Here is a 24,978-nt window from a genome sequence, read left to right on the forward strand (position 1 = left end):
AAAGTTTCTCAGGGATGAGAAAGATTCCAAGAATAGTCTCTCATATTTGTATTTGTTGTGGTGGAGAAGTGACCTTCTTCCAACGTATCCGGTGGTGGGTGTCCAAAGCATTGTCAGCAATTCCACAGTGGGGCTAGGAAATGTGGCTGGTCTTTGGCAGAGCAGATAAGGGATGCCAATTTTTTATGTGGTTCTGTAAGTGGTTGTAAGGCTGTATTTCTTTAGGATTTTTGTTAATTTTTCAGATATCTCCAGATATATGGAATGGTGATAGATTTTGTGTAGTCTATGTTCTGAAGTGGGAGAGGTTGCAGTTAAGAGGTTTTAATATGTTTTGGATATTATGAGGATTGTAGCCTTGGCTATGAAAATGTTGAAATATCATAAAGTTCAGTAGTTAGGGCACTTTTATCAGAACTGATTAATTTTGTCCCGTTATATAGGGTTTCTATAATTCAATATTACTCAGGGGGGGGGGGACCATGGGTGAATTGTAGATAGCCAAGACAACCAATATCAGAATTTCTGAACACAATTACATCCAGCTCCACCACTGCAGCCACTCTGGACACCCAATGCAGCAGTGGCGTATTTAGGTATAGGCCCGGGCCTAGAGCGGCAAATTTTGAGGGACGACAGAAATTTCCAAGCTCTCATTTTATTATGCCGCATTATTTACAAGTAGAGAAATATTTTTCTTTTCCTCATTGTAAGTTTAGTCTGCAAGCATATTGCATGTAATGAGATTCTGCATAACTATACAGACTGAGACACATGCACGCAAAGCTACTGTATTGTTGTCGATAACGTGACACAAAGGCAATAGGAATTAGTGAATTTGATTCCTTTCCTGCTGAGCACATTGCCAAAAGTGGGAAAAAAGGGAAAGGTTTTGTTTACTATCTTTCCTTTGCCACGTATGAGAAATTTATTAAAATAATGGGCAAGAAAGTAATCAAATTTATTGTGGAAGAACTTAAAATAGCTAAGTATTCCATAAGTGTTGACACTCAACACCAGACTTCTCTCATGTTGATCAGCTGTGAAAGAACATGGAACTCCTGTGGAGCGTTTCATTCCTAATGTAAGTCACAAATCTGAAGAGTTACAAGAGGCAGTTTTGACTTCACTAAACGAGCTTGGAATTGATGTAGCAAATTGCAGAGGGCAGGCATATGATAATGCTAGTAACATGTCAGGCAAGTATAAAGGACTGCAAGCAAGAATTCTTGAAATAAATCCATTGTCAGAATTCACACCGTGCACTGGACATTCTCTGTCTCTAATTGGTACTTGAGCTGCCGAATACTGTTGGTTCTGCATTTTTTGATGTCCTTCAGAAACTGTACGTATTTTTCACATCTTCAACACATCGGTGGAGTGTTCTAAGAAAGCACCTGGAAACTTCTGCAAAAGTAATCAAACGTCCTTCGCCTACCTACTCGTTAGTCAGCTCGTGATGATGCCTCTCAGAGTCTTCATGAGGGATGGAAGGAAATAATTTCCACTTTGTCCGAAAATGAAAATGACACCACCCAGAAGAAGTTACGCGATGTGAAGCAAGTGGGATTCTATAGCAACTTCAGTCACTGGAGGTTGGGATCATGACCTGCTTATGGGCAGGTCATGAGGGGCGACACTTTCTGCGGGCCTAGGGATGGGAAAAGTGGTGAGCTATGGAAATTTTAACAAAGGGCTCACATCGTCGAGCAAAAAAGCCACATTCTACACAAAAACTGTTATTAATTCAGCTTGTGTACAAATTCCAGTCAAAAAGTATGAGAGGACAATCGACCTCTAAAGGCTATCATTTTAAACAAATATTTCATGATCTAAACATGAAATATTTGCAAACAATCAACTGTGTTAATTTATCTTACATAAGAAAAACATTTCTTAACTATCAAAATATAATATAATAAGAATGAAATCTTTTATAAAACATTTGATTGGCTACTGGTTTTACCATATGATTGGCTACCAGAAGGGAGAAGGGTAAATATAGCACATGTGCTTATTTTATTTTCAAACTTGGGTGCATTCGTTACAGAGGAGTTGAAACAATAATTCCAAATAATCTATACACTGCCGAATAGACTAATTTTTGTTAGGTTACCGTCTGAGTTTGTCGCTTAACATGTTTCAAAAAAAATGTTTGTTTTGAAAAAATAAAAAAAGAAACAAGAAGAACAAGGGGCTCGCAAATTTGAGAAAAAATTAACAAAGGGCTCCCGCGAACCCCTTATAGCTCACCACTGGGTGAGTGGTGAGCTTAAGGGGCTAACCTAACTACGCCACTGCACTGCAGGATATACTAAAAGAAGGCCACTCTTCTTCAACCATAGCAAATACAAATATGAGAAGCTACTCTTGAAATCTGCCTCATCCCTGAGTAACTTTCCAAACCTTAACAAATTTGGATGCATGAAACCGTCCCAAATTTGGAAAGCACTCATCCTCAGATAGTCCAATGGTCAAGACGATCCATTTAGGACTCTAGACTCAACTTTTGGTTGCCTTTCTTCAACCTCATTTATGCAGTGTTAGTAACTACATGCAGATATCATTGTTCTGTGATCATTGATGATAGCAATTTCACTTTGCTGAAACATTGGAAGTATTAACTAAGTTATAATTAATATTTAGTATGCATTGTAATTTCCAGAAAACAATAGTTATGAATAGTCAATGTATAAGCCTTTCTAGAATTACGATAATCCACAGAGATTCCATCAGATGCAAGGCCCAATGTACCGTACTGATGATGAGTCTTCAGCTTACCATACTGACAGTAAGCTGAAGTCCACATGTTTCTGTTTTACTTGTATTTTTCTGCAAACTATCAGGCACACTTGCTGAAGAATGACTGACCATGTGCCAGCTTCCATGCTATATGTTTGTTTTACTTGTATTGTGTGTAACAGTTCTTACACATTCGGTGTTTTTTAGTTATGTAATGATTATATTCAACGCTTGTTGTATATTTGTGTTTTATCCTAACCCAGATGAAGCCACTAGCTTAAGTGGCAAAACTAGTAGGTTTTTATTAAATAATTATTATGACTTAATAAGCCCAGTGTTAGTTTTTTTAATTACATTAGTTTATTGCATGAAAAAAATCGACATACTCATCAAGGTCAGAATAAATGGAATGGGGAGAATGGTACAAGCAGCAGGCGAATTAAACAAAATATGGTAAAGAAATTTTAATCAACAGGAGGTCAAAAAGGTGAGATTCTATTGGGAAGGAATACCAAAATGCACAAAAGCACAGGTACCTCCCTTATGGCATAAGGGTGTAATTTGTCAGTAAGTTGAGCTGAGCTGTGGCTGATTTAGTAGAAAGTTGGGGTTCAATCAGAAACAGAACATCAGGTTTTGATGACTGAAGATAATAATGTACATCATTTAGGTTACTGCTGATGCCACAAATGTAAAATGAATGTCAAGACAGCGAGAGCATCCAGTTTCTAACGACAACGTGGCCTCGACAGTACCCCCTGCATACCACTACACAGACTCCTTCAAGAATGACCTAGCAGTGTAGATGGCAGCGAGATTATCCGGCATTTGATCAGGAAGCCTCCTAAAAACAGGTTACCATCTGGTTCGATCCTATACATCAACTGGAAGTCAGCCTATGGAACTGTGTGTTACTGCTGTACCCTTGAAATAGAGGAGGTACTGGATCCCAACAGTGTTTGGCATGCTCTTGAAGGGTATCACTTGCACTGCATGTCAAAGGTTAGGAAGGGAAAAAGGAACTCTTGCTCTGGGAACCAAACATGGAACCACTTCATCAAGTTCCCAATAAGCAAGGCAGTGGAGATATTTAATATGTAACTCATGAAGGTATTTCGTCTTTAGACGAAATACCTTCATGAGTTACATATTAAATAGTGAGCGAGTGGTGAGTGAGCAGGAGTATATGGAGAATTGGCTAAACTTGATGTTAATGAGGTTGCGAGACTTGATGATGCACCACTGCATTTTTTGAGGGAATGTTCTAAGAGTTCACAGCTTTGACGTGGCTTTTTCACATGAGCCTTAACAAGGTCAAGTTCCAAAGAGTGCATCCCATTGAATAATATGCAGTTTGCAATTTCTTTAGCCAGAAGTGAAGTTTACACTTGCACAACCATTATCCTTTGTCCACACTGCCAAACTATATAAGTTTTCCTGCAGGATCTCTATATCACGTCTATTAACTTTTGCTCTCCCCCAGTTTTACATCACAATCAGACAACTGCATATTCCCCTTCTAATCATTCTCTATCATTCATGCACAAATTAAATACAAATAGTCCTAAGCACAGAGTCCTGCTGTAAACTGCTGGTTATTTGCATTCTTCTACTCCACCTCATACCAATCTTTGTCTTTCCATCAGCTACCCTATTATCCATGTGAAATCCTGTTAATTTCTTTTGCAAAATCCAACAAGTAACATGTAGCCATTTTTTAACCAGGTTGCTTAATTAATTAAATTAAACAACCTGGTCAGAGGCAGTGCCAATTCTCTTCCAAACTCTTGTAACAGAGCCTGATATCCTATCTAATCTGATGGCTGTATTCATATTTTGTAATATTCAGTACCAGCAGTTGATCTACCTATATTCTTGCATCAGTTGCTGTCCCTGCAGTACCTCTACCTGGAAGATACACTTTTGCAAAGTCATTACTCAGTAATGCAACTATTTTTAATTCTGCATCTCTCACCACTCTTCCGGAAGCATTTCTTAAAGATATGCTCCAAATGCTTTGGGATTTCCTTTGGCCTGCTTGGGTAATTTACTCTTATCTGATTTTGCCTTCCTCAGTATGTTCGTTACCTTTCTTGCTTGTACTTTGTACTGCCCACGAGCCAACCACTCAACCTTTCTCCTTATATACCCTTTTTTCTTCAGCTCTTTAAATGATGCTAAATTGCCACCTGATTTATCCTAGTAATATGAAAATGGTAGGTAGATTCAGAGGCAAGAGACTAAAACGGCTACTAGTCTGTGTGGAGTGCTTCTATGAGGAAAGGCTAAAGGTTTATTGCTCAAAGTTTATGATGTCCAGGGCTCTGCTTGGACCACTGCTGTTTAATTTGTACATAACTGGTACAGGAAATAATTTGAAGGGAGATATTTAGTTTTTTGCTGATGTTGCAAAGTTGGAGTAACAGTTAATCAAGGCAATGGGCAATGTAGAGAGTTTGCAAGATGATTTAAATGCACTGACAGCGTGGTGCCTATCCCCCCCACGCAGTTTTTCAAGTTTCTAGAAAACTAGAGAATGTGAACTTGTCACTGTAGTGAAAACACCATAGTTCTCGCCAAAATGACAAGTTTGTATCAGTCAGTTAACACCCAGTGGTGATATTTAACTTATTTAAGTCAACATCTTGTTCTCATCACAAACTTTATTATGGTATCAGCCCAATGACATTCCTGACAGATGAAAGCATACAACTCTCCCCTGGAGTTATCACAAACAATACATTGCATATTGTATTGTTTGTGATAACTCCAGGAATTATCACAAATTTTTTTTTGTGATCTTTCATTAGAAGCCGAGTTATAGTGCCAAGAGTGACAGTGTGTTTTGACGAATGGTTGGAAAATGAGTTTCAGAGAGCTGCGTTTGACTTTTGTGTTAAACTTGGTAAATGTTTTAGTAAAATCAAATGCTTCAAAAAGCATACGGTGATGAATGCTTATCCCGTACTCAAGTTTATGAGTGGCTTAAGCAATTTCAAATTGGTCGTTAGATGCCTGAGGATGACGAAAAGCCGGGCTGTCCAAAAACTGGACTGAGCGAAGTTAACATCCAAAAAGTGCATGATTTCATCAAAGAAAACTCAAAATCGTCCATGAGATTGATTGAAGATGAATTGTGGATTCCAAAATCAACTGTGCACAACATTTTGGGCCTTCATAAATTAAATTCGCGATTGTATATTGTACTAGTGATAGCTGCCAACATTAGTTTCACATTCTGATGTATTGAGCACATACTTATGAGCATCACTAGCAGCTAGTGATGTTCATTATAAGCATCACTAGCTGCTAACAGTTTTTCAGTCTCAATGCTGCAAATTTAGAAAAACTCTTATCTGAGTAGATTTCTTTGAATGTCATATGTCTATTTGAGATCTTACAGTGATAATCTTTGACAGTATGAGGGGGTCTAAAAAGTACTCAGCCTTACAATGAAAAAACGAATTTATAATTTCAAAATTATTTTTATTTTTCAACATAATCTCCCTTAAGACTAATACATTTATTCCAGAACAACTGGCTTCTATCCATTGTTTTGACTGCTGTTTTGATTCTGGTGTGTAATGGTGAATCCAAGTCATCCATAGTAATAAATCAATGCACAAAATCAGTTTTATTCTTGCTAAAATGCTCCAAGCAATAGTCTGAGATTTTCATGCGAGTGCATTTTTGATCTGCTGTGCTGCACACATCTTGTGCAAAGCTTTTTCATTTGCAATTCTTGATCTGCAAAATATATCCTACACATTCTTTTAAAATGCCTATGGTCTCAGCAATTTCGTGCACTTTGACTCGCCAGTCATCCAATACCATATCATGCACTTGATCAATGATTTCTAGTGTTGTTACACTTTTTGGACGTCCTTCATGTGAATTATCTTCAATGCTGGTATGGCGACGTTTAAACTCTGCAGCCCATTTCTTAATTGTCGAAAACGAAGGAAAAGAGTGCCCATAAACTTTTATGAACTTCGAATTAAATATCTTTTGGCATTAAACTTTCTTTTACAAAGAATTTTTATAACCGCACGATACTCAGTTTTATCCATTTCAAGGGATACACCCATTTGAAGATGATCCACAACACTTTTGCTTCAGACAGATGTATAAAACAAACTACTTGAAAGAATGACTTGCAATTTCACATGGCATTATGACAGATATACCAACTCAGGAAAAAAAAAAAAAATCATGCCAATAGTGTTGTCATCTACGGTTGAGGCTGAGGACTTTTTAGACCATCCTCGTAGACATAACTTTATCACTCAAACAGAAGTCTAATACCTTTTCTTAATGATATCATCACCTAACATATATACACTTTTTTTGCCCTCAATATTCTCCATGTTTCTTTTTTAATGTACTAGAATTTCTATCTATTCACTATACTTAAATTCATCTGTGATCTTTGTAATGGTGCAGTTTTTCTTTTTTTTTTTTTTTTTTTGACAAGGCTTAAAGTGTTGCACTTTTCATGAAGTGAAGTAGCTTTTCAAAATTTCTTTTCTAAGCATAGACTCAATTTCAGTGCCTCTAATGTATTGTATTGTTTTTCAATAATGAAATGTTACAAACTTCAAAAATAGTAATAATCTGAAGGTACAAAAGCAGGAGAATACAGATGTGGAAGCTTTTCCCAGCCAAATTCCTCAATCTTGGTACAGGTGATTTTTGCACTATGAGGACATGCGTTATCATGACGAAAAACACCACCCTTTAGACTGACGAGAGAACACCTCTTTTCTTTCAGTTTTTTATTCAATCAGTTGAGCTGTTCACAGTATACTTCAGCTGTGATTGTTTGGTTTCGTGGCAAGAGTTCAAAGTGGATAATACCAGCTATATCCCACCAAGCACTTAACAAAACCATCTGAGCGAGAAGTTCTTGTTTTGGCTGAGGTGTAGCCAGTCCCCCTGAATGAACCCACTGTCTTCGGTGTTTCACATTCTTGTAAAGTATTCACTTTTCATCACCGGTGAGTACATGATTCAAAAACGGCGATTGAACTCTCTCAAGAATGAAGAGCAGTGCAGATGTTAATGTGCTCTCTTCAATTGTTGTTTGTCAGTTTGTGAGGAACCCACTTGCTGAGCTTAAGACACTATTCCAAGTTCTTGCAAATGGCGATGGATGGCCAATGGCAATGAATTAAGATCTGCTAGATCTTCAACAGTTGCATTGGCATTTCTTGCAATAGCAGCTTCCAGCATATTATTATCGAGAGAGACAGGGCACCCAGAGCGAGGCGATTCTTTCAAGCTAAAGTCCCCCTTGTTAAAATTTTTGGACCCATCGCAAGCCCTTTTGCACATTCAAAACATTATCGGCATACACTTCTTGAACATTTTTTACAGTATTAGCAGAATTGTTGCCTTTTGTGAACTCATAAAGCATGATGTACTCTTCAGTGGCCCCCATAGTAATAAAGGGTTATTAAACAATACCTTGTGTATGATGTTCATGAAATGTGGAATTCTTTAGAATGAGGCAGTCTCAGCTCAGTGGTAGTTATAAAGCTTTAAAATTCATGTTTAGACAAGCTGAGACACGTTTGATTGTCGGGTCTACAGTCGGGTCTCTTTTTATGCGGTAGATATGTTCCACAGAAAACCCCATAAAAAGTTCCATAATTTTCTAAAACCGCATAAAACCGAAGCAATGAATTAAAATAAATGTAAAATCGCATAAAAAAGTTTATAAAAATTCAGAAAAATAAGAATGCCCAAGTTTGTTTTAAAGCTTTATTCATTTAATTTTATTGAAAAGTAACTTTTTTTTTTTTACATTTTGTCATCAGAATTATCGTCGCTATTAGACAATATTCGGCAACGCTTGCAAACTGGTGCAAAATCACTTTTGTCACCAGAAGAGATGGTCAGCACATCAGATCTGTATGGTAAAGGTCAATGGTTCTTCACAAACAGAATTAGCTTTACCCTCGTTCTGTGCTGATTTTTTTTCTTCTGACAATGTAATCAGTGATTAAACTTTGCGATGATGATTTTACTAATTTTTTATACAGTTCGCGATATCCAGACTTACACTTCTTCAGGTCAAGTTGGAATTCAAATTCGGAATGAGCTCAAGGCTCGTTCAGAATTTGTGTCATGAACAAGAAAATGATTTTCCAATTTATGTCCAAGTTCAATACCTTCTCGAATTATATTTGCAGTGGGGGGGGGACAGGTTTTTCTTCCGCTTCACTATCGTTTTCTAGATCTTTGACGATATCTAAAGTTAATCGATATCCAATAATATCATCATTACTTAAGGCATTACTACAAGCAATTCTTCTACATCATTCTGGCTAAATGTATCAAAACCTTCTCCACCAATTTCATGTACCAAAGTAATGATTTCAGCTGATAATGTAGATGCTTGAATGGTTGCAATGTCTGCAACACATCCAGGCCAAGTTGCTTTCCAGCAGGCATTTAAAGTTTGTGGGCTTATTTCAGTGATAGCAGATGCAACAGGATTTAAGCAGTTAAAAATAGAAATTTTTTTCCAAACATCAGTTACTGTTAATGATTCGTTTTCTAGTTTGTCCAATATAAATTGAAAAGTGTGCTTAACATAATATTTTTTAAAAGTAGCAATTATGCCTTGATCTAATGACTGAATAATGCTTGTTATATTGGGTGGAAAAACCACTACCTGCATATTTCGATGTTCTAAATGCAGATGACATGGTGCATTGTCAACAATTAATAAAACTTAAAAATTGAGAGCTTTTTGCTTCACACATGTTTCCATTTCTAGTACAAAGCAACTATTGAACCATTCAGTAAATACAGCAGTTGTTATCCAGGCCTTTCTATTATCCATCCAATGTACTGGCAGATGTTTTAGATCTTTGCCTTTTAGAGAACATGGTCTTAGAGATCGATTTACTAGGAGGGGTGTCAACATTCGATCCCCTGATGCATTGCTAAAGAGTAACAACGTTTCTCGATCTTTGCTTGCTTTAAACCCACTTGCTTTTTCTCAGACTTTGCGATTTAAGTTCGAATATGCATTTTCTTCCAAAACAATCCTATTTCATCAGCGTTAAACACTTGATCGGGACAATATCCACCATCATCAATAATTTTGACTAACTTCACTTGAAAATTATGGCTTCATCTGCTGCTGCGACCATGCATGTAAACTTCATTATGAAATGCATTCCATTTTAAAAAACTCGGTTGGCCATCCTTTGCTAGCCGAAAATTCTTTATCAGCCTGGGAAGTGGAAGTAGATGGCTCCAATTGCTTCAGCTGTTCATAAAACCGAAATGTTTTTTATTTAATTAGATAACCACTTATCATCATCATCAAATTCCTGCCATATACCCTCAAGGGGTGTACAGGATATGATAGTACTACATGAAAAATTTACATCATTACTAACTTCCTATCTATAATTTTCCTGCAGATTAGTCTGTTACTAGTCAAGACTCCAATATTATCAGATCTTATATTTCTCTCATCTAAGGCACTTTTTATCATATCAATCCACCTATATCTTGGTCTTCCTCTGGGTCGTTTTCCTGGCAGAGAACACTTGTTTTGCTATCTTTCCTCGCCCATTCTGTTTAAGTGACCATACCACCTGAGATTAGCTCTGCTAATGCATTCCTGGATGCTGACAATGTCAAGTTCTTTCCTAATATCCTCGTTTTTAACATGATATTGCCATTGATGTCATCTGTTCACCCCTCCAATCTTTCTCAGGATTCTCATATCTGCAGTCTCTAGTCTTTGGTCTAGTGTTTTACTTCTGACCAGGCTCTCAGATCCATAAGTTAAAACTGGTTTGAACACTGTCTTGTATACAGCTAATTTAATGTTCCGATTAATTTCTCTCTTATTCCATATGAATTTATTCAATTGACTTCCTATCATACCAGCTTTATTGATTCTGTTGTCTATTTCTATATTTAATTTACCATCTTCACTAAAAATCATGCCTAAGTAGATGAAATGTTTTACTTGTTCTATAGGTTCTCCGTTCACAACACAGTTGACATTTTCAACGATCCTGCCTATTTTCATTGTCTCTGCCTTTTTATTGTTGACCTTCATACCATATCTATTACAACAGTTATTCAATTTAGTCAGGGAATCTTGCAGACTTGTAGCAGATTTATTGATAAGTATAACATCATCTGCATAAAGCAAAGAGCTGACATTAACATCTCCAATTTTGATATCATGTTTAATACCACGTTCCCTCACAATATGATGCATATAGGTAATGATTAACAGAGGGGATAAAGTGCATCCTTGTCTCACACCAGATTTAATGTTAAACCATCTTCCTGTACTTCCTTCAAGTCTAACTGCTGACTTACAACTAACATAAAGAATAAGTATTGTTTAATATAATGCCCCATTGATACCATATAACTGTAGAGTATTGAATAGCTTCTTTGTGGCCCCTTGTTGCCATTTCCAGATCTACAAAACTTAAATACAGATCTTTGTTATATTCCCATGATTCCTCAATTATTTATTGTAAAGTTAAGATCTGATCCTGACAGCATCTATATGGCCTGAAACCAGCTTATTCTTCACCAAGCCTTTCTTCGACAATTCTTCTCAACCGTTTCTCAAGTATACTTGCATATATCTTACCAGGAACACTCAGTAGGGAAATATCACTGTAATTCTCACATTCAGTTTTATTTCCCTTTTTATATATGGGTACTATGCGAGCTCTACTCCAATCATTGAGAATTCGTCCCTCTGTCCAGGCTTTCTGAACTATGCAGTGCAGCCACTGTAAGACTTTTATACCACCATACTTCAACAATTCTGGTCGAATATCATCTGCTCCTGCTGCCTTTCCACATTTCAAGCCTTTGATGGCTTTTTCTACTTCAAGTATGGATACGTATTCTTGACTGTATGCCTGTTGAGTGTTTTTTACCACTGTGCTATCACTGCTTGTTTCATTTAACAATTTCTCGAAGTAATTACTCCATACTTCAAGGATATCTTTTCTCCCATTTTCATGTCATATTTATCATCTCTAACTCCTTTTACAGCACTCTTTCCTCCATTTCTAAGCTTCTTCAACAACCTCCAGAATATTTTGCCACTTTCTTGATATTTATTTCTCATTTTCTTGCCAAAGTCCTCCCATGACTTTTGTTAGCCAGTTTTACAGTGTTTAGCTTTCTTACATTTGTCTCCGTATTCTCTAAGAGCACAACCTAACTTATTTGCCAGGTACTTTTGATATGGTTTCTTCCTTTCCTTCACTGCCTCATTAACTTCCTGTAGCCACCATAGAGTTCTGATTTTTCTATCCTTGCAGACAACTTCACCATGCTGCTCTGGCTGAATCAATCAAGGTTTTCTTCAAGGCTTGCCACTGAATCTCCAAGGTTTGGTTCCTGTTCTCAAACTCTCATTTTTATTTCGATAATCTTTGTGTATTTTTGTCTACAGTTCACATCTGAGAGCTGCTCAACTTTTCTTCGCTTTAAAACTTTCTTATATGAAATTCAATTTTATCCTGCTCAAGACTAAATAGTGATCACTTCCAATTTCAAATCCTCTGTACACTCTGGTGTCCTGCACAAGGGAGAAAACATCACTATCAACAATAACATAGTCAATGAGACTTTTCTTATTCTTTGACTCTTCTCACCATGTGAATTTGTGCACATTTTTATGTTGGATCATAGTTTTAGTAATAACTGGTCCATGTCCTGAGCAGAAATCCAACAGCTATTTGCCATTATTATTAGCTTTGCTCATTTCTCCAAATTTTTCCAATATATTTTTGTATGTCTGACAATCATTTCCTATACTGCTATTTAGATCCCCAACAAGAACGAACTTTTCATTTTTGATTGTGTCAACTGCTTTCTCTAAATCCTCAAAAAATTCCTCTACTTCTACCTTAGTGGAACCTTCAGTGGGACCATAGGCACAAATAAGTCTCATTGTCCAGTTTCCCATTCTGATATTTGCCCACATCCCTCTACTTGAGACTGCCTGCCATTTGAGAAGATCCTCGTATTTATTGTTGAATTCAATGGCTACTTCTTCTTTTCCTTGATTGTTAATGCCTGAATATAACATTTTGTATTTATTGCTCAGAAAGATCTCACCAGTTTTTGTCTTTTTTGTTTCAGTCACCCCTATTATGTCGATCTGGTACTTATCTAATTCCTCAGCTAGCTCCATTTCTTTGCCATTCAGGCTTCTTACGTTGATAGTACCGATCTTTAACTCTGGAGATGTTGAGTTGGGGTTTGTTTTCAGATTTGTTCCAGTAGCTGACTTTTCGCTGTTCACCCTGGTTCCCTGGTGAAAACAATGGGGGCCTTATTTAACCAGGTGACACCCCAGCAGGCATGAACTTTTGTCATGTTGTACCATCATTTTGTATTTTGTTTTAAGCCAATAAGAATACAATTTGGTCGGCTAAATCCCAAATTGCCAGCCCATCCTCGTTCGTTCAGTATCCAGGTAGATACTCAACAGGGTGCACCACGTGAAGGTGAGGATTGGACATTAGGTCAGAAGCCCTGGTCAGTTTTCCGCATTCCTTTAAAGGCTATGTGGAAGTCTCCTCTCAGTTATACAGCTTTGATCCTTAAGCACCCCTTTAACCACTTATAGGAATTCTTATTTGAATTAATTCTTCAATCCAAATTACAAGCGCTCGTTTTCCGTTTTTTCTAATAAAGCATCTCTTGAATACGATGATAATTTGGCACTTAGTTTTGTGCCAGAAATGACAGATTTTCTTATTGTGACTTCATTCTTTTTAATTACTTTTATAGTAGATTCGCCTAAATTAAAATGTTTACCGATCACTGTAGATCCCTCTCCTTTTGCTAAGTCTAAAATTGGAATTTTCATTTACAAAGAAATTGCTTTTCTTCTGTGCTTATTTTTCCCCATTGGGCCAGATTAAATCTTTAAAATAAAAATTAACAAAATTTAGACTTATGATAATGAAAAGACAAACACAAACTTACTCACATGCAAAATTAAACTTCACAGACACTCAATGCTTTCACGTTAATTACGTTACGCCAGAATGTGCTGCAACACACTGTTCATTATGTACAACGGTACATAACTTTTGAAGTTATACACCACATAAAGAGAGTCCCAAGTGTATGTTTTCCTGATGATGACCTCTATATAGAGGTTGAGACGTCAAGGGTTATTTTCTTAATTATAAATAAAGTATACCTCAGGCTGTGAAAAACCTGATGAACCAAGGCTGTTAACTATGTATTGTCTGATGTGTTTAAGTGTTATGAAAGATAACCAGCCCAAAGACCTCAAGAAGAAAATTCTGACATAAGTTTGAATAACTTAGTTGAAAAGCCCTTATGTACTATGTGTAGGTATCAAATGCAGACCTGTCTGATCAAGAGAACTTTGTTATTACTAAGCACAGTAATGTAACACTTTTCTAGAAATAATTTGATTTTCAATAAATCGATCTTAGAAGAAAGGAAAAGAGAATGCAACAATCAAAGCTTAGATTAAATACATTATGAAGACTTGCCATTAAAAGACAACAAGAAAATAAATAATTAAATTATTCACTCTATACACAAACCTTTATCATGCTGCTTGCTATCATTTCCCTCTTTTTTAAGGATATCTGCTTTGATATTTGGTTTCTTCATTTGTATGCCAAAAGTTTCTTCGGCCTTTTTATAAACTAAATCTCTTGCAGCTTGTGGAGACAATGTACTTAGAATTTCTGGTTCTGGTGGTTTAATTAAGGTAGCTGCAAGAGGAGAAATTTTGTTGACTTTCTGTATTTCTTCACAAGTGACTGGCTGTGTTTTAAATCTAGAGGATGAAGACCGGCGACGGAGAATTGGAGGACCTGGGGATTTTGGTTTAAGAACTTCTTCAGAAATTTTTTTATTAAAAAGCTTCATTTTCTCTGCAAGACTTAATTTTGATGGATCATCTTCAGAATCTGAAGCTTCTGATTTTACTTTGCCATGGACTGTATTGCTTTTTTCATCACTGGCCATTTTTGATGCTTCGTGAAGTTCTTCCACTGTTACTGGTTGTGTCTGTGATCGAGGTAAAAATCGCTTGGCTGAAATTTTACTTTTAGAATTAATATTTTTTGGGAGGTTATTATACTTCTGTTGTGCTTCTAACTGTTGAAAAAGAGAAGTCTTAGCAGCCACGCTCATCTTAGATAGCTCATCCTCACTATCAGAACGATTTGCATTGCTTTTCTGAAAAGTAGGTAATTCTGCAAATCTCACAATTGTAGAATGAGTAGGTAGTAGTCCACTTCTTTCTGCTTCATTAATTTCTTCCACAGTTACTGGAAGAGTGCGCCGACGTCTGTCTTTTTTCTGAGCTTTGTATGGTTGAGGATATTCTGTTTTTTGTCCATCACGAGGTGTTTTTTGCTGTTGTGTTTCTTTTTCAAGTTTTTGAAAAACGTTGAATGTTGCTTTCTTAAGGACAAGTGCTCTAAATGCTTGGACTGATTCAAGGCTATAAAAAAAAAAAGATAATTTCATTCCTTCTTTAAATTACATTTTAATTAGTAGTTAATTATATGTAAATGTTATTAATACTTTGAAAAATGAAGAAATTAATATTAAAAAAAAAACAGTAAGGCTTATTTGGTGATGGAGTTATCCTACTTTCCAACCAGAGGCTAATTTAGATCCGACTAATATTTAAAAAAAAAAAAATTATATTAGAGAGTAATTAAAAAGGCATACCTAGTATATTTTTACAAGATAGGGATAACAAGGTATTCAGAGCTGAACTTAACTGAGCCGAAACATATAATAATAGAAATCTTTAGAATAAAGCTTAATTACATGAATATAAATGTTATTATTATTATATGACACCTCCAAGGAGTCTTAGGACTCATCGTGAGAGGACATACTACTTCACTACTCAAGTCTGAACTAACAAAGCGAAACTACTACTACCACCACCATTGACACGACACCATCTACAGCCTACAAACACGACATAAATAAAACTGATACACAAAGAAGGTGCTGATTCAAAAGAATTATAGATTTTGATAAGATTAAGAATTAAAATGAAAAAAAATAATAATAATAATTAATTTGAAAACTAAAAAAAAAAAATTGCCTGCCTGGTTGGCTGAGTGGTTAGTGTATCCCTCTCCAGCCAAATGGCTGCGGGTTTGAATCCCATCATGGATGTTTGTGATTGTCTGTGAAAATATTAGTGATGGTGGTCAGCATTAGATGGCATTAGTGTAGATGATGAAGGCAGTTGTGGTGAAAATGGAGAGTTGTAGAGTAGATGCCCTCCCTTGATGAGTCTTTGGACTTCCTAGAGGTGTTACATAATAATAATAATAATAGAAAATTAAAGAACAAAAAAGGAACACAAATTTGTAATATATACAGAGCCAGCAACATTACCAGTTGTTCCTTTTTAAGTTCTCTAATTTTTAGTTTTCATAATTTTAATCAATCTTTCAAAATCCATAGACCTTTTAATTCATCATCTTTGTTGACTGGTTTTATTCATGTTTCATTTTCAGCTATTGAATATATATATTTCTGTTCGCATAACTGAGCTTCATTCTCAACACCTTTCTCTTCTCATACATTTCAGCTCAATCAAGTTTGGCTATATCTTGTCATTCCCACCTTCTCAACATTTGCAGTAGGTATGTCGTTTTAATTCCAATTCATGTGCCATTGTTGGATCCTAATTATGTAGAAAATAGAATAAATGTTGTTTGATTCAGAATCCAACATGACTTTCCGTCACAAGAACTATATTTGTAAATATTATTTGATGTAAATAACATAAATTGTAATTGATATCATATAACTACCTTAATTATGTCAAATATTTAATTGCTTAATCAAAGAAATGTGTTAATGGTAAATAGATTCTGTATTAAATATTATTAAACTGTTTTAATTATTGTTATGTCACTATTATAGAAGCTTATATTTGTAATTTAACTACGCATTTATTGGAATGCAAATATTCTATTTATTCTTTTCATGAAAGTTAACGTTATGTAATAACTGAATGTAGTTATATAACCTAATGTAACATTCGCAAGAATGTTTACGTCTATCGGTTGTCATAGAGACGCGTGGAAATAAACGAGCGCGTGTGAAGGGAGCGTTTGTAGGGAAGAAGAGAAAATAGATACGTAGTAGTGAGTAGGGAGTCGGAACGGAACTTTGGAACTATAAGGTAGCAAGGAAGTAAACTAAAGAAGTAGAAGTAATTAAAAGATTCCTAAGGATAGGAGTTGAGTAGATATTTTTTTATATAAGTGAATCTTATAGTTGGCTGAAAGCAAAACCAGCTGTAGTAATAAAAAGAAATTATTGCCGTAATCGGATAATTAGAGAACTGGACATTCAAAGAAGAATACTGAATAAATCCAGTCAGTCTACAATTACGACTTATTTCTGTACTACCATGAAAGGGAATTGTACGGAGTTAAACTAGTTGATGAATGATAAATAAGAATAATTAATGTACCTTATAGTTGTTATCTGGAATTTTTGAAGCGCGATTAGTAATGTTTTAGTTATTTAGTGTTTCGCAAGTGTGATAAATACAATTTGAAAGTGTGCTCACAAAATATTGGAAGTACTGAAGATTATTTCTGGTAAGGACAGTCATATTAGTTTATTTCAGTGTATGCAGATTTAAGTATTAGTTCCGTTGCGCTGTTTCTAACATTAACTGTAGCTTACCATCGAGGCTGAGAGTTGAAAATATAGACATTGAAGTGATATCTACCGTGGTTAGTGCCTGTTATGAGTTAATCGTAGAGTATAGCTGAGAGATACATGGAAGCTGAATAAATAAGAATTTCTATTGTAATAATTTGAGTAAAGAAACTTTGTGATTCTGAAACTGTGAATTTGTTTGAGAAAGTTTGAAAGATTGGATTAATATGAATGACTTGATGTGCTAACTTGAACTGGTTTGTCATATTTAGAAGTGGAATTTATGTAATTGTTATATAACCATATATTAAATGTTTTGTTTGTTAATTTAAATATTGTGTTTGCCTGAATTTCTTTTTACTGCACCGTTCACAAAAATTCGGATCTAGCGGGAATCCCAGAAGGAAAGAAAATAAATACCATCGGCCTGAATGAGTGAAAAGACTGCTAACTAATTTTGAATTAATCCTACTAATTCATATAGACTTATCTAAGGATAGAGTGGCGCAGTATAATAGAAATTTCTCTACCCTTAGATCAGTGATTAATTTGCAATTAGTTTTCCTTATTTGATGAAAGTGACTTTTAGCAAGATGGCGGATTCGAACGTCAAGAGAACACGTCACGACACCATCTCTTAGACAGGAGTTGGAACATGAATTGACTACTACCGATGTGACTCATAATTAACTATGGGCGACATGTGGTGAGGACCCCATCTCTTTCACATATTGTCATAAGTGTTCATAACTGTAAATCTGTGTGTGTTCACGGGGCTGGTTTGTTTGTTCTGAGGAATGAAAACCCGAGTATCATTTTAAATACACTTTAATATAAATTTTTAAAAAAAGTTATATTATTCAGATCTAAATTCATCTTTGTTTGAAAAGTGTGGTAGTTCCAACACCAAAATAAGAATGAGACTCTCCCAGATAAGGAAAGCCAGCCATTCTGATTCAGATTAGAATGATAAAGTCTTCGGTGCTCTCATTAAATAAACGTTTAATGAGACATTGCAGCATTGATGGAGTAAGCATGTTCTACACTAGAAGATTCTGTGGTCAGCATCAATATCATACTGTGCCAAGTCAGATTTCTTATTAATGATGTAGGATTGGTGTTCTTGTGACCTTTTTTCTTTTTTTTTTTTCTCCATAGAATATCCAGTTTGTCCCAAATAGGAAAGATCACAACCACAGGGATGGACAGAAGGCAGAAGAGAAGCTTGTTTCTCTTTAGAAGTAAAGTTCATTAAATGGAATAAATGCAAAGACGCTAGGTTATATTTCTAGAGCATTCTTGAAATTGGTCAGGACCACTGCCGCTCCTTATCAAAAATTTGGGAGAGTCTCATTCATATCAGACATCTATCTATCTATATGTATAACATATATACATACATACATATCAATTACTGCTCACACGTCTCATGTTGTTCCATTATACAGTCACACAGCCAGTTCATACTATTTTAAATAATCCATTGTTTAATGTTCTACCTTGTTCTACTGGGCACTGATGATGATGATCTGCAAATTCTAAGTTGAAATACAATAAAATCTCGATATAACGGACAAATTCGGGCAAGAGGGTGTCCGTTAAATCCAAAAGTCCATTATATAATAAAGTAGATTTTTCCGAATGTGTGTGTTAAAAAATTGACAAATTAGCTAATTTACATGTTTTTATTTATGTAGAAACTTTTATGTAATTAAAATTAAGTACTGTATCTATATTAATGTCCGATACAGTTTGCTTTTTTATGCCATATTGCTCACACATATACGAGACACAGACACTCCTGAATCCAACTTTTGTACGACATCTAATTTTTGATTTAATGTTAAATAAACTCTTTTCTGTTTGTCCATATTTTAAGGTTAGGGTTACAAAGATGTGGTTTACCATTCATACATATCTAATTTTAAATTTATATTGAATAGGTCTATAAAATGCGTACGTGCATAAACCATTCACTGCGAGCAAACAAATGCATGTGTGCTAAGCCACTGGGTGTGGCTTAGCACACATCGGAAGGCACACGTTAAAACTGCCGCAGAAAGTCACGCCACGTGACAAAAGAACCAATTACAGTGAACGATTGGTGTGATCTCGTGCTTATCATTCGTTAACATGTTTTATGAGTTTTGACTCATTTATGTCGGCTAAATTACTACAGTATTTTTCCAACATATGATGGCCTATTCACCAAAATTTGTTAAAAATAACAGGAAATTAATAACAAAAAATAATCTGTTAATTTAATTATAAGCAAATCTTGGTTAAACGCATCTTAAAATTAACAGGATGTTAATTTTCACGTGACATACGGACTGGAAATTTTGTCCATTAAATCAAGGGTTTACTGTATTTGACAATTACAGTTTATTATTTTATTTCTTTGTGTATACATGTAATCTAGTCTTACAACTATGACACAAGTATCTCTTAAACATCAAATGCTTTATTATACTTTACTCCTAGCTTACAAGTAGAAATATGGAATATGGGTATAAAAAGGACAACTCTTGGATATAAATCTATTAAATGAAAGTGAGCCAACATACACTGATGTTTGCCAATTGGCAAATGAGTCTTATCTTCTAAAACAACTTTGCTTATGTATTGCCAAAACTGCTTATCCTTCCTTTGTTTCCATTTGTTGGTTTACAAAGAGTAAACTACTGAAGTAGGACAATAAATGTTTAAATTGGGATCCTAATCATCTCAGTTAACTTTTCTGCACTATTCCTATTAGAGAATTTTATTGGCTTTCTTCAAGAATGGCAGCACTGGGAATATGGTCTTGGCCAGCATGGCTGACCGATGGATACACTGTGATTGTCTGTGGAAATACCAGTGGTGGTAGTCAGGGGTAGATGACGTTGGTGTAGTTGCGGTCAGCTGGTGGATTGAGTGGTGGAGACAGTTGTAGAGCAGGTGTCCTCCCTCAATGAGTCCTTGGACTCCCTGGAGGTGTCAAATAATAATAATAATAATAATAATGTATATCTTAATACTGATGAAAGACATGTTGTCCCATTAGTATCAATAATATTAATTGCATGTTGGGTAGTGAATGTTTCCTTCTATTTTAGTTTCAAGACTAGTTTTATTGATACATATTTTAGAGGCACTTGTAACATAAAAAGATCTTTGAACAGAGAAGTATTAAGAAATTATAAAATGAGGTATTTCAATCTGAAATTTACAGACCTCATCTTAGTGAACTGACCCTTCAAGAAGGTATATTAACAAAAATGAATTTCAAAAGATATAAGCTATGTTCCAGTGTGGAACAGTGCAGTAGATATAGGATTGACACCCAGCATACCCAGTGGAATATTAACCATATGCCACTGGTTGATATAATAGATACCTATAAACTTCTGAAAGGGTATAATAAATTTAGTTTAATCCTTTATCCAAGTGTGAGCAAACAAAGTTTGCACCTGAAAGTATCTTCAGGACTGGGACAAGGTGGTACAACACCAGGCAACTCGTTTTCATCATCAATTCAAATTCTGAAAGGGTTATAAGTGATAGGTGGAATTTTTCATTTTATGCAGGATGAGAAGAGGATGAGAGGGTATCCAGAGAAGTTGAGAATGAGTGAATTCAAGAAAAGAGTGAGAGATATATTTTTTCTCTCATAAGTAGTACATAATTAGAATGGCCTGCCTTTGGAGGTGGTGAGTGCAGGTGGTGTAAATGAATTTAAAAAAAAAAAAAAAAGGAATGGCAGCTGGTGTGGGTGATATGAGATGTTTCTCTTTTTGAGTCCCTGACTCTATAGAAGTCTCCAGCCATGGTGGTAATAATAATACACATGGTTCATTTCAGTTTAGAAAAATTCTGTTAGCATTTTAGAATGGTAAGAAGTAGTGTGATTTCTCAGTAATTTTCTGGGTTGTTTGTGTATTCATTCATTCAGGTGCCACCCTCAATCCAGAAATTGGCAGTCATGGTTTTCTGCAGTCATAATTTCAGTAAATTCATAGGAGCTGTGGTATAATAAACAAGAATCTTTTTACTTTTACTTCATCCAAGCTTTGCTTAATCTAAAAGCTTGCACAATTTTGAATTTGAGATTGTGTACACTCACGAGAAATACACCAGCAAATAGAATGTTTATGCAATAAAATTCTGAGTTTTCTAAACCACAGCAAGTTCTTTGTCAGCTTTAGTTATGTCATTCCTTTTGAGAGAGAACTAACACTTCACTATTGTGTACATTTGGAAGAGGTAATGTAGATTTGAATATTAAATGAAAAACTTCATGATGAATTTTAATGGCAGTATGCCAAGGAATGTTATACAGGCCTTTGTAAATATTAAAAAGAAAATCTATTACTGCAATTCTTTCAGGAGTTTCAACATACTTGAGACCTTTGGATAGTAGAGAAATCTCATTTGTTTAAGACCAAAAAGAGATGTTAACGAAGATTTTCTTATAATTAAGTGAGAAGCATGGGATATGGATTGATCCTTTTTTTTTATTTTTAACAATCAAACAAAATTTACAATTGTGACACTTCAAAACTAATTATAAAAACTGTGTACTGATCCTGAACATAAATAAATTTAGAAATCTCCATGTATTAATGGAGAATCTCTATTTGCGTTTATGGTATCAATCTGAAGAAGTACACAATTGTGTTATACGAAATTAGTCATTGATTTATTAAATTGTTTTAATTATTATTTTTTAATTTATTTTTTAATTTTTTTTTGCCAGTATTAATTTACTAATCAGGAGGCAAGTGCACTGATGGTTTAGAGGAAATGGTAATAATGCATCGAATACTGATCAGCGAAAACAAGATGTAGTTATATGAATTCAGCACTAAGAATGAAGATCAATTATTTGAATGGCAGGCACAATTTAGAGTAGGGTAATTTTCAAAAATGAAAAACTGAATAATGAGACTTATTTGGACATTGATCCTATAGAAAGTTCTAGTAGGGAAGAAGCATAGTAAGAGTTATTAGAGAGGATAATTAATACTTATTACTTAGAAATAGCCACTTGACATAATTAGCATTATCAAGCTGGAAAAAAAAATAGGTAATATATTTCTAAGTAATAAGCATGTTAATTATCTTCTCTAATAACTCTATGAACTTTCTATAGAATCATTATTACAAATAAGTACATATGATAAGTACTTCACTTAATTAAAAAGACATTAAAAATAGTGTTCCCATTCTGAACCATATCATATAGATAACATACCTGTCTGTTTCATTTAGTTCATCTAGCGTAACTGGTTGTGTTCGATATCGAATATTGTTTTGACGGTCAAATCGTCTACTTTTCAAAGTTTTTTTGACTTCCAGAGGAATACTTGGAGTATTCTGTATGAGATTGTTGTGGTTGCTATTATTAAAAAATAATAATAAATGAATAAATAAATAATAAAAATTAAACATTAAAAAAAAATCCCAAATTATATTTCTTTATATAGAATCAAATAAAAATTTTATATTCTCAGAACTAAAAGTAAGTAGATAATCCAACTCAGCTTATAATTAGAAATGAGTACCACCAAAACAGTTTACCTAAATGCTTTTAGGGTACACCAAAATAGAATTAAAATGTTAATTATTTTAGAATTTAATTGATTGTGATGATCCAAAAATTAGCTAAGTTTTGCATTTTTTTTTCCTGTTAAAGTAAAATAAAAGAATTTCACAAATAAAGGGTAGATTAATTTTAAAAAGAATTTATAACTATGAAAATATAATTGAAGAAAAGTACTTCCAGATCATTTTCAATCCTGTGTGTAAGCATACTAGTCTTTACCCTCGTCCCCAATTTTGCATGAATTCATCTAGCATGCTGACAACAAATGACTATGTATTAGGAAGCAAGCAAGCAAACACACACACACACACACACACACACACCCTGTATATATATATATATATATATGGTGATATACAGGAACCAATTCTTCCTATATATCACTTTAGAAAATGCCAAATAAAAGTATCTGAAATTTGCTTCTCATACTTGGATAACATGTGTGTGTGTGTGTACAAGATATGGCAGTCTAACATCATGAAGAGTTAATTAAAAGTTTCTAATCAACTACTTTCAAAGTGGTCCATGATTTGTTAGGTCTCTGATTTGATCAGTTATTACACTTTGATCTTCTGAAGAAGTTGTAGGCAAAGATAAAAAAATAAGATCCCCCCCCCCCCCATGGGGAACACATGATGTTAAAGAAGTCCTTGACAAAAAAAAAAAAAGCATACTGAAAGTTCCTAGCAAATAAGTTGGCAGATGCCTAAAAGAATATAGAGAAAAATAGAAGAGATCAACTATGTAAAAGTAGCTCAACAAGCCAGGGGAAAACTTCAGTAAGATTATAGAAAATAAATATTAAGAAGGTAACAAAATGTTCTAGAGGCTATTGAAAAAGCTTAGCAACAGAGGAAAGAGTACTGTAAAAGGAATCAAATATGATAAAAGTGACATGAATACTAAATTAGATAAGGATATTCTAGATGTCTGGAGTAATTACTTTGAAAGACTGTTAAACAAGACAAGCAGTGACAGAACAGTAGTAGAAATTTGCAAGAATGCAAACAGGAGTACATATCAATCCTTGAAGTAGAAAAAGCAATCAAAAACTTGAAATATTGAAAGGCAGCTGGAGTAGATGATATTTAACCAGAAATGTGTCTTTATGAAGGTATAAAAGTTTTGCAGTGGCTACACTTCATAAATCAGAGAGCCTAGTCAGATGGTCAAATTCCAGATGACTGTAGAAGAGCTCTCAGCTTCAATCTATAAAAAAAAAAGGGAATAAAGTTGAATGTGAAAAGTAGAGACAAATTTCTCTACTAAGTGTTCCAGATAAAATTTATGCAAGCATACTTGAAAAGAGGTTGAGAAAATTTGTGGAAGAGAAACTTGGAGAGAACAAGCTGAGTTCAGAACAAATAGAGGTTGTCAAGATTAGATTTTCTCTTTATGATGAACATTTAGAAATCATGACAAGGGTCTATACTTCAGTTTTGTAGATCTGGTGGTTTGATGAAAAATCAGGGGTAAGACAGGGATGCACATTATCTCCACTCTTATTTACATCTCTTAATAAGGGAATACCATGAGTAGACATATAAATACAAAATTAATGACAGAAAATCTCATGTAAAAAGATTTTTTTAATAGTATAATTTTCGCCTGTGTGTCACAGGCATGTTCAAGTACATGTTAAGCTGAAATTAAACAATAGCTGACAATTCCAAAAAGCGCTACCTAATTAGTGTAAGATAAGTAGCTAGTGTAAGATAACTAAAAAGGTCAATAAAATTTCCTAACAAAAAAAAAAATATATATATATATATACAGGGTGTTCGGGATAAATTTGACAGTTTCGTAAGGAAAAAGAAAATCTTCTTTGTATCTATTAAATTTAATGAATTGACAAAAAACATTACAGGCAGAGTTAATTACAATACTATCAACAAGATTTACTCAAAATAACCACCATTAGCATCGATCACAGC

At 34.7% G+C, this 24,978-nt stretch overlaps 1 protein-coding gene across 3 annotated transcripts in view; it reads right to left on the reverse strand.

Moving 5' to 3' along the window:
• The window catches only part of LOC150109453 (uncharacterized), a 710,474-nt gene that overhangs the window by 255,056 nt on the left and 430,440 nt on the right, over positions 1-24,978 (reverse strand). For all 3 annotated transcript variants that reach the window (XM_090413228.1, XM_090413221.1, XM_090413233.1), the window contains exons 11-12: positions 22,694-22,837; positions 14,343-15,253 (exon numbers count right to left, since the gene is read on the reverse strand). In XM_090413228.1, coding sequence (XP_090269354.1) covers positions 14,343-15,253; positions 22,694-22,837 — 1,055 coding nt within the window. The remainder of the gene's footprint in view (positions 1-14,342; positions 15,254-22,693; positions 22,838-24,978) is intronic.

This window comes from Typopeltis vanoorti, chromosome 2, assembly GCF_054136105.1.
Source record: "Typopeltis vanoorti isolate ZY-2024b chromosome 2, IOZ_Tvanoo_1.0, whole genome shotgun sequence".
Lineage (NCBI taxonomy): Eukaryota > Metazoa > Arthropoda > Arachnida > Uropygi > Thelyphonidae > Typopeltis > Typopeltis vanoorti.